General features: G+C 41.5%; 1 protein-coding gene across 11 annotated transcripts in view; it reads right to left on the reverse strand.

The window, feature by feature from the left end:
* Nucleotides 1-233: 233 nt before the first annotated feature.
* Nucleotides 234-13,399, reverse strand: part of TRIM67 (tripartite motif containing 67) — a 44,624-nt gene continuing 31,458 nt past the window's right edge. For 8 of the 11 annotated variants that reach the window (XM_075064121.1, XM_075064129.1, XM_075064124.1 and 5 more), the window contains 3 exons: nucleotides 13,083-13,386; nucleotides 4,461-4,623; nucleotides 234-1,129 (listed from right to left, as the gene is read on the reverse strand). In XM_075064121.1, coding sequence (XP_074920222.1) covers nucleotides 1,064-1,129; nucleotides 4,461-4,623; nucleotides 13,083-13,386 — 533 coding nt within the window. In that variant the 3' untranslated portion in view covers nucleotides 234-1,063. The remainder of the gene's footprint in view (nucleotides 1,130-4,460; nucleotides 4,624-13,082; nucleotides 13,387-13,399) is intronic. The other 3 variants (XM_075064126.1, XM_075064128.1, XM_075064125.1) reach the window with 1 other exon arrangement.

Raw genomic sequence — 13,399 nt, forward strand, 5'->3', positions numbered from 1 at the left:
GTGCTTTGCTGGATCAGGGCCTTAATTAGTTCATCCCAGCTGAGTAGAAAATTAAGACCTTTGATCCCAAGAGATGTTGCCTATCCACAGCTCCCAGGGAAGACTACGGCCACTGCAGGTGCTCAACACCTGTCAGGATCAAGGCTATAAAGTATCACTCCTCTTCCCAACACGGTCTATTTTGTGTATACCATTTTTAAAGAAACATCTGTGATCACTTCACTGGACTCTCCTCTGCTTCCTTTTCAGAAGATGATTGTTGCTGGTAACTGAAATGAGTTCTCCCATTTGTGAGACCAAAAGCCACTGCAGTCACACTGAAATGAGAAGCACTAAGGTTTATTGAGCAGTTTTTACCCCCACTAGGTATAGACCCTAGTGCTAACTAAAATGAGCACTAATTTTGTATAAAAGTACATAGGGCCTAATCTTGTTGCCATTGAAGTCAGTGGGAGCATAATTAATAAATGCATTTAAGGCCAGAAGGGACCATTATGATCACATAGTCTGACCTTCTGCATAACACAGGGCAATGAAACTCCCCCAGTAATTTCTGCTTGAAGCCCACAACTTCTTTTTGAACTATAGCATAGCTACTAAAAGATAACCAGTCTTGACTTAAAGAACTCAAGTGATGGAGAATCCATCACCTCCCTAGATAAATTGTTCCAATGGTTAGTTGCCCTCACTGTTAATCATCTATTCACAATAATAATGTGAAGCTCAGATCCAATTATAAACGGGAAAATGTGCTCATTTTAGCTGTCACTATGTGTCTGTAGTGTGCTGTATATATGTGCTTTTGTACTAAAATGCAGGAATGCACACCCATTGTAATAAAAAAACCCAAACATTCTATAAGCATTCTTGTTACCAATGTAAAATTAAAAATGGATGTGGATTAATATTAATTATCAGATCATACAGTGCTAGTTAGCAATGTTCTGCATAAGTGTTAGTCTAATTTAGGGATGACACTGCTTTTCTACTGACAGCAAATGATGACAAATTGTATTTAGAAAGATTACAAAATCCAGCATAGGGTTAGGCAGCAGGAGCTCAGTTAGTTACTGGGCAGCTTTGGCTGTCTTACACTCTGTGGCACCTCCAGTCCTGTGTGCAGAGTCACCTGTGCAGAAAAGAAATAATTGCTTAGTTAAAATACAAATTGGGACATCCTTAGTACAAAGAGTTTGTGAAGGCCAAGAATATGTGGTTAATAGTGAAAAGCTAATGTCACCAGGGGAGGCCCAACATACAAATGATTCTTCCCCTGAGGCCAGGTCTACACTACAAACTTACACTGGTTTAACTATTTTGCTCGGGGAATGGGGAGGGAATCCACACCCCTGAGTGGCACAGTTATACTGACCTAACCCCCGAAGTAGACAGAGCGTCTCCCACTGACATAGCTACTGCCTCTCGCAGAGGTCGATTAGCTATGCTGACAGGAGAAGCTCTCCCGTCGGCATAGTAGCGTGGTATCTTCACTAAAGCAATACAGTGGCACAGCTGCACTGGTGGGGCAAGGCAGCTTTTTAAGTGTAGACCTACCCTGAGTCTAGCTGCCAGGTGTTTGTGACTCTTCCCAAGACTAGCAACCATTTATCAGCCACCGCTGAACAAGCTGCTTCTTGACAGCAGGAAGGGTGACCCCAGATGGAGTGGGTGCCCAAGGAGTTATGAGGCAGGTGGAAAGCAGACTGGGGAGAGGCAGAGTCTGGTAGACCTTTCCCTGCTACCCTGTCAGTGTAAGACAGAGGAGGTTTTACAGCACTCACCGTAGCCTGACACCGCTGTGATCTACCAGGGTTCTTACAATGGCACCCATCGCTGTAGGATCTGAACACCTCCCAGGAGGTCTCTCAAGCTTGAACTCACAAAAGTGTTCTCCCCTGCCCCCTTAACTGCATCTAGTTCCATGGACAGGGCAGAGTGAATGGAGGGCATGTTGTGACAGAAATAGTGTAGCAGACTGGCTGGGGTGCCTGGGCAATGAGGGAATTGGACTGCAGCATATAACTATCAGAAAGGCCCTAACTAACAAGCCCTGTAACTTCAGTGTCATTTTCCTAGTATTGTGTGTCTGTCTGATCTATTTAGATTGTATGATCTGTGGGGGAAGAACTATGGGTCAGATTTTTAAAGGAATTTAGGTGCCGAAAGATACAGATAGGTGCCTAGTGGGTTTTTCATGTGGAAAACTGGAGTTAGGCACCTATTGGTATTTTAAAAAGTGCCTATCTGCATCTTGAGGTGCCTAAAAATCTTTGAGACTCAGATCTGTGTCTTTCTGCATGTTAGTATACCATCTAGTACACAGATCCATAGATTCCAAGGCCTGTGATCATTTAGGCTACTCTCCTGTAAAACACAGTCCATAGACGTTCCCCACAATAATTCCTGCTTGAAATAGATCATATCTTTAAAAAAAAAAACCAGTGGAACCCCAGTCTTGACTGGCGTATTTGGGCACCATTAATAACAAATTATGAAGATGTTAATAATATAATAAGAAATACACGCAAGGTCATTGTTTTAGTTTGGAGTATTTTGAATTATTATTAATGAAGTCTGGGTGTCTAATCTCTTTGTTAACTTGATGTGACCGGCTGTAAATGCCTAACTACTTTGCAACATGCCATGCAGAGTGCCCTGCAGAGTTATGTCTGAAAAACTGTATAATTCTTAGAATTTTGTATTAACTTTATTACAGTTGTGCCTAGAGCCCCTAATCAGGGCCCCACTGTACAGGGTACTCTACTACTCCACTCCACTCATAGAACACCTGCTGAGTGCCTGAGTCCATATTTAGGCACTTAGAAAGTGGCCCAATTTTCAAAAAAGCTGAGCACCTGCAGCTCCCAATGGGAATTCAACCCATGCCCAGAGTATAAAGCTGCTGCACAAACCTCAGAAGTTACTACGACCCCTGCCTATGGGCTGGACTAGCAGCCACAGCAGCTCCATGCCAGTTGCGCAGCGTCCTGGGGCCAATGGATTCATGTAACCTGGATCTGGAGCCTAATCCCTGCCCCACCCCACTGTAATCTTTCAGGCCTACATATAGCCTGTTCAGAGACCTTTCTTGTGGCACACAGGGCATGCATAAGAACTTCTGTACAGACAGTGGACTCAAAGAATAGCTCCTTTGCAGGGAGTAGGTGATGTGCACTAGCTCTTCCCACCACAGGTGAATTTCACCGTCTGAACAATCTGCAGTGCTGCCCAGGGCCCACCAGCTCACCACCAGTGGGAGGTCCAGCACACGGAGATCCTGGTGCATCCCACAGGAGGTGGCCATTGGGAAGAAGAAAAGGCTATTGCTCCAAGAAACAGGGCCATTGTGGAAGCAGGATACACAAGGAAGCAGGATACACAAGGACTTCAGAGGGAACAGCCAACAGAGGCTACCAGCTTCAAGGAACAACGATGAACTGAGAAACTGCTAATGAACAGATGATAAGAATACAGCTGCCAGTCCTAGACTTTTTTAACTTCAGTTCCCAGACCACTATTAGTGCAACTTCTAAGTCCTTCCTTCCTTCAGTGAACAGTATCTAGTATAAATGTAGCTGTAATTGGGCCAGGACAGTTTAGTGAAAATGTATTGCTGTCACGCAACATCCTTGGAATGAAGGACTCTCTACCCTTGGAGAAAAGTGGAACCAGCTGGGGTTATACCAACATGCAGGCAACCCAAGTCAGAGGAAAGAGACTAATGAGGTGCGGTAGTCTCTCTACCCACGCAGGTACCACAGTTGGTCATTGTGGATTCAGGTTGGGGTAACATGAACCCTCCAACCTGTCAGGTGCTGGAGCACATTTAGGATCTGATTCTCAGTTACATTAAAGCCTCATTCTAGCAGTACAAAGGAGCGTTAACCTGGGTTAGCATAAATTACATTTACACCATCAACCTCAGAGAATATATTAGTGTTTCCAAATGTCATGAATTAAAGAGTGTGAATGAACTGCTTGCTGGGTCTTCTCTTTCAAACTAGACATTCTTTGACCTACATTTTCTTAGCTTTATTTAGTACCAGGCTGCTGAAATTGTACTTACTTGCAGCAGTTAATTATATCCAAACATAAGAACTCTAAGAATATTTAGATATCAATGCTTTTACTCGAGGCTGGCCTTAGAACATTGCTGCTTCCTGGATGATGGAGCAGCAGAAAAGCGCACGTGTGTGTTTATTTCTAAAGCATCATTTCTCTATATCTGAGATGTGATACAAAAAAGTTAAATCTAACTATTTTCTTTTAAAAAGTGGCATTAGCCCAGATACAATCAGCAAGCAAAACTAGGCAAAGTGAAAAATAAATCCATATTTACACCTAACAGTTGCAGCTTGATCTCTTCTCTCTGGCAGTCATGCAATAACTTTCAACAGGCAGTAGGATTTCTCCTTTGGTTGACATGCTGAATGAGTTAGACTGAACTGAAAAGGATTTACCTGTACATTTCGGTTGAGGCTTAATGCAGGCATGAAGACACCCTCCACATTTTCAAATGCTGAAGGTCCTTGCTGCTGCCCATTTATGTAAAAAGTCAGGCTGTGCTTGTTTAGGTCCAGGAGAACGCCCACAGTGGCACCTTTAGAAACACCCCCTTCTGTCCTAAGAAACAAAGTGACCATATTGTTCATCTTAGAGAAGGCAGCTTGTTACATTCCAGCCTCTCTCTATTTCAGACAGTCTTACTGAAGTGAAAGGAAAGTGGAGCAGCATGGTAAAATTAGTATTAGTTGGAGGATATCTGGTAAAGGCCTTTTTTCCATGTGTAGTTCCCATTTCCCACTAAATGCAGGCAGCCCTGAGAAATGAGGCTCTATAAGGTCATATCCACCCAGTGGGTACATTCTGGCAGAGCTGAAAAAGTTCAAAGTGCTTAACAGAGAAAGGGGGAGTTAAACTAACAGGACAGAGCAGAGACATTGAGGACAGAAAAGTTATTGTTTGAAACCAGTACTCTTCAAACCTCACATTCTGGAGGGAATATGTTAATATTAAAAAAGAACTGATCCTAAGGGCTTTCATTGAAATCCACAGGAATGTTCACGTAAGTAAAAGCTGCAGGAACTGACCTAAATGTTAATGTCATTCGAGGTCTCAGATAGAGCAGCACACTGAACTCTTTAGAAGACAGATTATAAGAACAGACAGTAGCTTATAACTGGTGAAATCCCTTTTTGCCTGAACTAAATACACAACATTAATTCTATTTTAATTTGGTTATCACAGCTAGCAACTGGGATCTACTCTGCTCTAGTCAGAGGCACTGACTTTCTGCTTTCCCCAGGGGTGCTTTACCCCCACTCTGCTCCAGGCCCCACCCCCCATTCCACTCCTTCTCCCAAAGGCTCACCTGCACCCCACCTGTTCCTGACCCTGCTCCGTCCACCTACCCTCCCAGGGACTCCTGCACACCACTGAACAGCTGATCACTGGTGGGCAGGAGGCACTGGGGGGAAGGAGAAGGAGTGGATCAGCAGTACCGCTGATGGGTGCTGAGCACCCACTATTTTTTCCCCATAGGTGCTCCAGCCATGGAGCACCCATGGAGTTGGTGCCTGTGGCTCTAGTTGCAGGCCAGGACCTAAAAATTATGTCCAAAAATAACAGACAATTTAGGCTGCCCTCAGCTTGGGGGGAAATGAGCTCAGTTTACTATGAAGTGCATAGATCAGGGGACCTGAGAGTTTGGCACCCAGAAATGGCTTTGTGACATTGTGTGTGATGTGGTACAGAGATGAAAAAGCAAAGTTTGTTTTTATTGATTAACAGCTCTAGGATAAGGTTTTAAAAAATGATTAGTGATTTTGGAGTGTCTCCATTTTTGGGTGTCCCACTGACTTAAAGAGACCTGATTTGCCAGAGGGCATGGTGCCAATGCAGGGGTAGCAGGAGCTGGTTCAAGGTGAAAGTAGAATAAGCTGATTAGGGGTATGCTTCCTCACTGCACTAAGCTGGTGGCTAGAAGTGGGAGCCAGTTCAGGGACTGAGAGTGTTGAGTTATTGGGCTAGGAGCTGTTTCAAGTGTTGGGGTTTTGGTGGTGGTGGTGATAATCAGTTGTGTCAGGAGCAGCTGTTGAGAGCTACTGTAGCACCAGAGTCCTACCATGATGAAAGATTCAGCTAACTCTTATATGCAAGAATAATATCATACTACTTTAAAGAGCATAGAGCTAGAAAACCACTAAATATGTGGATTGGCCCTAGGCGCTGATGCTTTTAATGTCACTGGAATTCTGCAAGGGAATTATAGCTTGACGTGCACAGATTCAGTGTTTATAATATTTTTAAAAATTTACAGCAGAAGAGAAAAACACACAATTCACAGAATAAACACAATTTTAATGTAATATTCATCAGACTGTCTAGTGATCAACAATAACATGCATGCCAACCTGAAAAATATGAATAGGGCCAAATATGTGGAGCAGGAAATTTTATATTGGTAATGGCTGTTTTAGTTTTGTCCACCAGGTGGCATAAGATAGTTTTCTTTAGATTAGACCAGTGGTCTAAAACCTTTTTTCATTTGCGGAACCCTACAAAATTTCAACTGGAGGTGCTGAACCCTTTGCAAATTTTAGATATAGTCTGTGGACCATCAGCAGTCCACAGACCACAGGTTGAAAACCACTGTTCTATGGCAATGACAACCTTTCTGGACCCCCTAGACATAGTGTGTGGACCTCCAGGAGTTCTGAGACCACAGATTGAAAACCACATGATTAGACCATTGTGTGGCTCAGTCCAGCTCCCCATGAACTCAAAGGGAGTTTTCCTACTGATTTCAGTGGAAATAGGATTGGGCTGATAATGAGAACATGGCACATTCTTTCCCTAATGAAATCTCTTCAGACAATACCAGTATTCCATTCAAAACTCAAGAATTAGTCCCCCCACCTAATCATGAGATCACTTTTTAAAAAAAAAACACAAAATAATAACTATGGGGATTCTTTTTTTTTTTTTTGCCTCCCAATGTAATAGTCACTCTGGATTATGTTTTCAAGATTTGCTCTATAACCAGAAGGGCTAGAAACCTACATTTTTTAAAATGCAAGATGAGATTTTCATAACCTAATCACATGAATCCAGGGTCTTTTAAAAAAACCAAACACACACCAAATATTGCAAGACTCATGATAAAAATGGCAAGAACTGGCAACACTGAGATAACAGAGATATTTTTCTGATGGATCATATTTTTTCCCCTCTTAGTACCTGATTTGATTATAAATTTTGTCCAGCTTTACCTCCTGCAGCATACGGCTCAGTTTTTGAATATACTTTATGTCATCATTTAAAATGTCACTTAGCAGAAACATTGATCCTCTCCAAGAGCAGAAATGTAAGCTTCACCCCTTTTGATGTTATTATGTTCCTACCTATATAAGAAGTTCATTGATTCTCTGAGTCTAATGAATTGTGTGGTAAACCACTGGTTCTCAAACAGGGGTCAGGGGGGCTGCCAACAAGGGTTGGTGTGGGGCCCTGGGCAGTTGTCCTGCTTGCTACCCACTAACGCTGGTCCTGGCTTTTATATGCAGAAAAACAGTTGTTGGGACACTGGTGGGCTGTGGCATTTTTATAGCATGCTGTGGCAGTCTCAGAAAGAAAAAGGCGGAGAACCCTTGTGCTAAACAATGACACAGAGCCATAGGTCCCTGCACTTCCACAGACTGAGGGTATAAAAGCCCTGCTTGCAGGCTGGAAATGAGGAGTGCTGCCTCTGCAGTAGTGTTCCCCCAGCCCGTAATCGAACAGAAACCCCTTCCTGAGATCATGATCTATCACATGGAAAGGGGCAGAGTTGGAGGTATTCCCACTTTCCAGCATCGTCCTCCTCCCACCAAACCCACAGGTCTTGAGCAGGTAAGTTACTAATACTCTGTCAGCATTACTCACTTCCCCTCTGCAATTTGTTAAAGGGGCAAAGGCAGAGAGGGGATTCTCTAACATCATGGCTGAGGGCTGCAGGGGAAAGGGAGCCACTGCAAAGGCAAAGGGTCTCAGTGCAGATCACCCTGTGTTTCTGGTGGTTCCCACAAAAGCTACACACCACTTGGTGGTCCATTGCTTTTGAGACCAATCTCCCAGTCACTCTAATGATGGAGAATGGTGGGAAAGTGAAAGTTGCATGGACAAACTTTACCAAGGCATCTCCTGACTTCTGAGTGTTTTATTTTGCAGCTTTAACATTTAGGTTTTTTCTGACTGAATGCTTTGGATATAACTTAGAAACCAATTGGCTGAACAGACTCTGAACTCATGTAATTATGGCCTGAAATAATACACACCACAGAACTACCATGCCTTTTCATTAGTCAGATCACCATGCCACATCCAAAATGTTTCTTGTTAAGCAGCATCCACATACAAAACACAGTTACATAGGTTCTCCCATCGGCATAGTTAATCCACCTCCTCAAGAGGTGGTAGCTAGTTCAGCTACACCGGGGGTTAGGTTGTCTTAAGTACATCGCTCAGTGGTGTGGCTTTCTCACATCCCTGAGTGACATAGATGGGTTGATCTAATTTTTGAGACCAGCTGATAGTTCTAGTGTAATTCCTTTTTATAACTCCATACTTGTTTTAAATATTATATATGAGATAATGCATGTTACATTTTACGTGAAGCTACTTAGTGTCTTAACAATCTGCATGACCACTTCACGGAAACAGCAGCAATTTGTTACAATACTTTAGGCAGCTAAATAAATATTTACTGGATGAGAATCTTTCTTTGTAGAGATAGCCAACAATTTTTCAGCATTTCCATTTAGCTCCCAAATTCTGCCACCTTTACTCACATTGACTCTGGTCCTGTTGATTATTTAGTCACATGTGTAAAGTTAAGTATGTGTATGAGTGTTTGGAGACTTAGGACCACTGAGTAGTACCTTAATCCATAAGAAATTCCAGAAGGCACTACTGTTTGTAAGTAAAGATAGAGGAATCTGGCCCTCCATGAATAATGCTGTTGTCTCTCAGTGGAGCCTGCCACTTTAGAATATTTCTCAGCAGAGGAATGGCCAAACTGATGATGCAAAATAGGTCTGAAACAATTGGCTATATCATTAGAAAATGGCAGAAAATTTCAAAGTTCTTGTAACACAGGTTCTAACATTTTAAAAACACCTTTTAGTTAATGTAAAAATTGGTTTAACAATTAAGATGGTATTTGTCTTCTAAACCTACCCTACAATAATTTGAATGCTTTCTGATTTCTAATGGCAAGGCTAATTCTTTTCACTCCTACTTTGCTTCTTCAACGGCCTGATAAAAGCCCATTGAAATCAATTAAGAGATGCCTACCGATTTCTGACCCAAGTTCTCAAGATGGGGCTTTTCCCATCTGATGGTTAATTATTCATTTTGAGAATGCTCCAGACACAAACTCTTCTTAGTGATTTTTTTTCTTTGTGATTTGTTGCAGTTGTTGGAATTTTATATACATTGTAATGTATATACTCCTTTATTTGGGAACCATGCCAGAGAACAGCTCCGTTGCAATGAACTCCAGTGGCTCTAGCCAATGGACACATGGCACACCTGGTGTGTCTGTGCACCTATCTCCAGTAGTTAACAAATGTGAATTGATATTTGCCAGGCTAAGTTTATTGTACCTCTTTTTCTGTGCTTCTTTTGATTCATGAAAGACTGATTCCCTGCTCTGCTGTGGCTACTAAAATTAATCAGTCATCTTCTGTCGGTTTTAAAAAAAATGTTTTAGGGCTCAGTTATGCAAGATGCTGAATCAATGAGAGCTGAGGATGCTGCTACCTTGCAAAAGGAATTTAGCAATTTCCATGATTAGGACTTTTGACCATGTTTATTTTTAGACTCACTCATTTATCTAACAGCCTAATACATTCCTATAAAATTTGTGAAAGCTGAAACAATTGGCTCTAGATATCTATAATTATAATGGCCCCCATTACCATAGTATCTGTAACCCTCACAGTCTCTAATAGCTTAATTAAATATATGATAGCTCAGTGGTATATTTCTATTTCCACTGGGGAGTGACAGTTAAGCAGATTCTACTGTTTTTAGAAGACTATTGAAACTAGTGGGTTAACAAAATGACCTACTTGGCTGCCGTGGTTAAAAAGATAATGCCTAGCACAAATACCATTAAAGTGCATGTATGTTAAAAAAATGTGCACTGCACAGTTATGCTCCACTCTAGTGAACACTCCATGAGTCTGTCCCTTTTAAAGATATTCCTGTAACAGCTGCCAATTCACCATCCATGGAAGCGGTTTTTTCCTCCCGTTTAGGCAGAGTGATCAGAAAGCCAAAATGTGTCCATTGTTTGCTGTCCATGGAAAAAAAGCTTTTGCTAAGCTCTTGAGCGGCCAAGCAATACAGAGTGCTTGCCTGTAACAACACTCCAAGGATTGAATCCATGAAATACGTTTCTTGGACAGTGTCCCACAGACTATTTGCCAGCATTTTTTCAGAAAGCATCAGCTATTTCATGGGCCACTAATTTTTTTACTGCTTAAAATTACTTCTGCCCTAAATCCAATCAAGGCACTAAAGGGACAGAGACAAATATCTTTTCATATAATTTATCACATTGTTATTTTATTCTGTGTTGGTTTAGGACTTGAGCCAAAACCCATTGAAGTCAATGGAAAAATTTCCACTGACTTCAGTAGACTTTGTCTAGGCCCTTAAATTCTTTTGCCAATCTATAATGGCCCAGAAGCCAAGATGGCTTTTTAAAAAATACTTCTTTGTTGTCATGCATGTCATTTGTGATGCTTCCTATAACAGGGTGATGGCTGCATTATAAATTAGAACAGAGACAAATATACAGATGATATTCACAATAGAAATGGTCAAGAGTTTTTTGACAAATCACTTTGTTGGAAAATGATGATTCATCAAAACTGAAACTTTTTGCAGGAAGGTATCTGTTTCAACAAAACTTTCTCATGTCCAAGTTGGAATTAAACTACAGGGAGAATGAATAGTCTAGCGGACAGAACACCTGTGATGTGAAAGACCCAGGCTCAAGTCCCTGCTTCACCTGATTTGTCTCAGGAATTGAATCTACATCTTCCAACATCCCAAGTGAGGGCCCTGGCTACTGGTTATTCTTGGAGGAGGAGGGGTTCCTCTCAACCCCAATTTTTTTTTTGAAATGTCTAGTATTCATTCCAATGGGTAACAAAATTAAACATTGAAAATTCAAAATTTTTCACAAAAAAAAAAAATTGAGCTCTTGTTTTCTGGCCATCCACAGTTCTGGGAACAGGGTTTGCTGGATAACTTTGCAGCAGTTTTGCTAGGTCATGTTCTGGCATTGGCCTTTGCTTTAAACATTTTTCAGCAACTGTGGTATATTTTAAAACACAAATACATATTAGAATATACAGTACGTGCTACAGGAGATATAGAAACCCATTTTTAGGTATTGTGACTATGAGGTAAGTATCCCTTTAATATCTGAAAAAAAGATAATATTATAAACAAGCCTCTTCAAGATCACTGCAAGACTCTCTTAATTATTGGTTTTAAGGAACAAATATTCAAGATAGTGGGGTGAGGACGGGCAGTGTGGTCCAGTAAATAGGACATTGAACCAGGTTCTATTCCTGGTTCTGCTATAGACCTGATATGTGACCTTGGGCAAGTTACAATCTGTGTGTGTGTCAATTTCCCATACCTGTAAAATAGGGTTAATAATACTTAAGCTTTTCAAAAGCACCAAAATGCCTTAGGCGCTGCCTACATCCCATTGACATCTTTTGGCACCCCGACTGACTTTCATGACCCCCATATGGGTCATGACCCACTCGCTGAGAAACATTGGTATAGATAGAATGGCTCAAATTCACTCTGCTACATGCTGTTGTAATTTTGTGGGAATAATATGTCAGTTCAGAGAAGAAGGTCCTGGCTGTGCAGTTAGAAATCAAAGATGTGGATAACCAAATAAAAATAATCAGAAGACTCAAAATAATGTACGATGATGATGATGTAAATTACTTTTCTTAGTCTTACAGATGTTGTAACTAAATAAAATTCTAGATAATACTTAGTTCTGCCTTGAATGCAGGGGACTGGACTAGAAGACCTCTTGAGGTCCCTTCCAGTTCTTCGAGTCTATGGTTCTATGAAAAAAAAGCATTATCCAGTGATTCAATCAAGTCAAACATCATGACATGAATAGCGAACCCTAATCATGCCACTTGGTTAGAAATATTTCTTGTGATTTCACTGAGCAGTTGTGTCTGCAATTTACCCTAACAAAACTTACATAAAACCATCATAGCACTCTTGAGAGTTACCTGACACGCCTAGACCCAAATTCAACCCTCATGTAACTTTACTAACTGAAAGATTAAATCTTTTAAATTCTTATTGTTTGGTTGCCCACACTTTTGATTACTAACTCTACACAGCATTCCTCCCAGCCATGGCTCCATTTCTGAAGGCCATATTATTTCCAGGAATTACAGTATTGTGATATTGGCTGTTACACGCTGGCTGATGCTGGGAAAATCTTCCTGACGAAACCAGGGTGCAGAATACATAAATGCTGATCTCCACAGTGATAGGAAGGGGAGTTAAGTATTTCAGCCTTAGACTATCTCCAGCCCCCAATTCCCAGATAAGGACCCCCAAATTTTCTCCAGTTTGTGCCTTCAGTCCTAGCAACTTTCCAGTACAACCACTAGTCATCTATCTGAAGAAGACTGACAGGCTTTGCAAAGAATCCTATTCAATACCTCTATTTAATAAGGCAGATCGGTCATCGTTCATCAGTAAGGCAATCCCTCCTCAAATCACCCCTGGGAATAGCTTATCACTGGGTTTAATCAGCTTTCAGTACTGCCAGGAAACATCTTCATTTTGAACAAACCACAACTGGTGCTAGCATTTGCCTAATTGCTATACTGCCTTGTGACCACAAAGAATCCTGAGGAATGTAATGAAATCACCTTTCCCACTGCTTCAATGAAAAAGAATGCAGAATCTTTAAAATATGTTGTACATAAGAAGGGAAAAAAATCAAGCCATGAGAAGAGTCCATGATCAGAGCTTACCGACTTGTATGAGAATTGCAATGCATGAACCAGCTGCGGTTGTTGTCAACATACATGGCCCATGCCTTGTCGTCCTTTCCTAGCATCATGTCCTTGACCACATTAATTCTGGCAATTCCAAAAGCCGGATCTGGATGGTTATCATAACGATCCACATGCAGTTCCCAGTAATGTACTCCCTTGGAGAAGGCCGCTGTGCCCAGAACAACACGATCATCATAACTACTACAAGTGGCAGTCTGGTTGTCATTCGATAGGACTATGTCCCGATGGGCCGAAGAGGGGTCGAAGGTGAACCAGGCCACTGTGCAGGAAGA

This window comes from Chelonoidis abingdonii, chromosome 3 (genome assembly GCF_003597395.2).
Source record: "Chelonoidis abingdonii isolate Lonesome George chromosome 3, CheloAbing_2.0, whole genome shotgun sequence".
NCBI lineage: Eukaryota > Metazoa > Chordata > Testudines > Testudinidae > Chelonoidis > Chelonoidis abingdonii.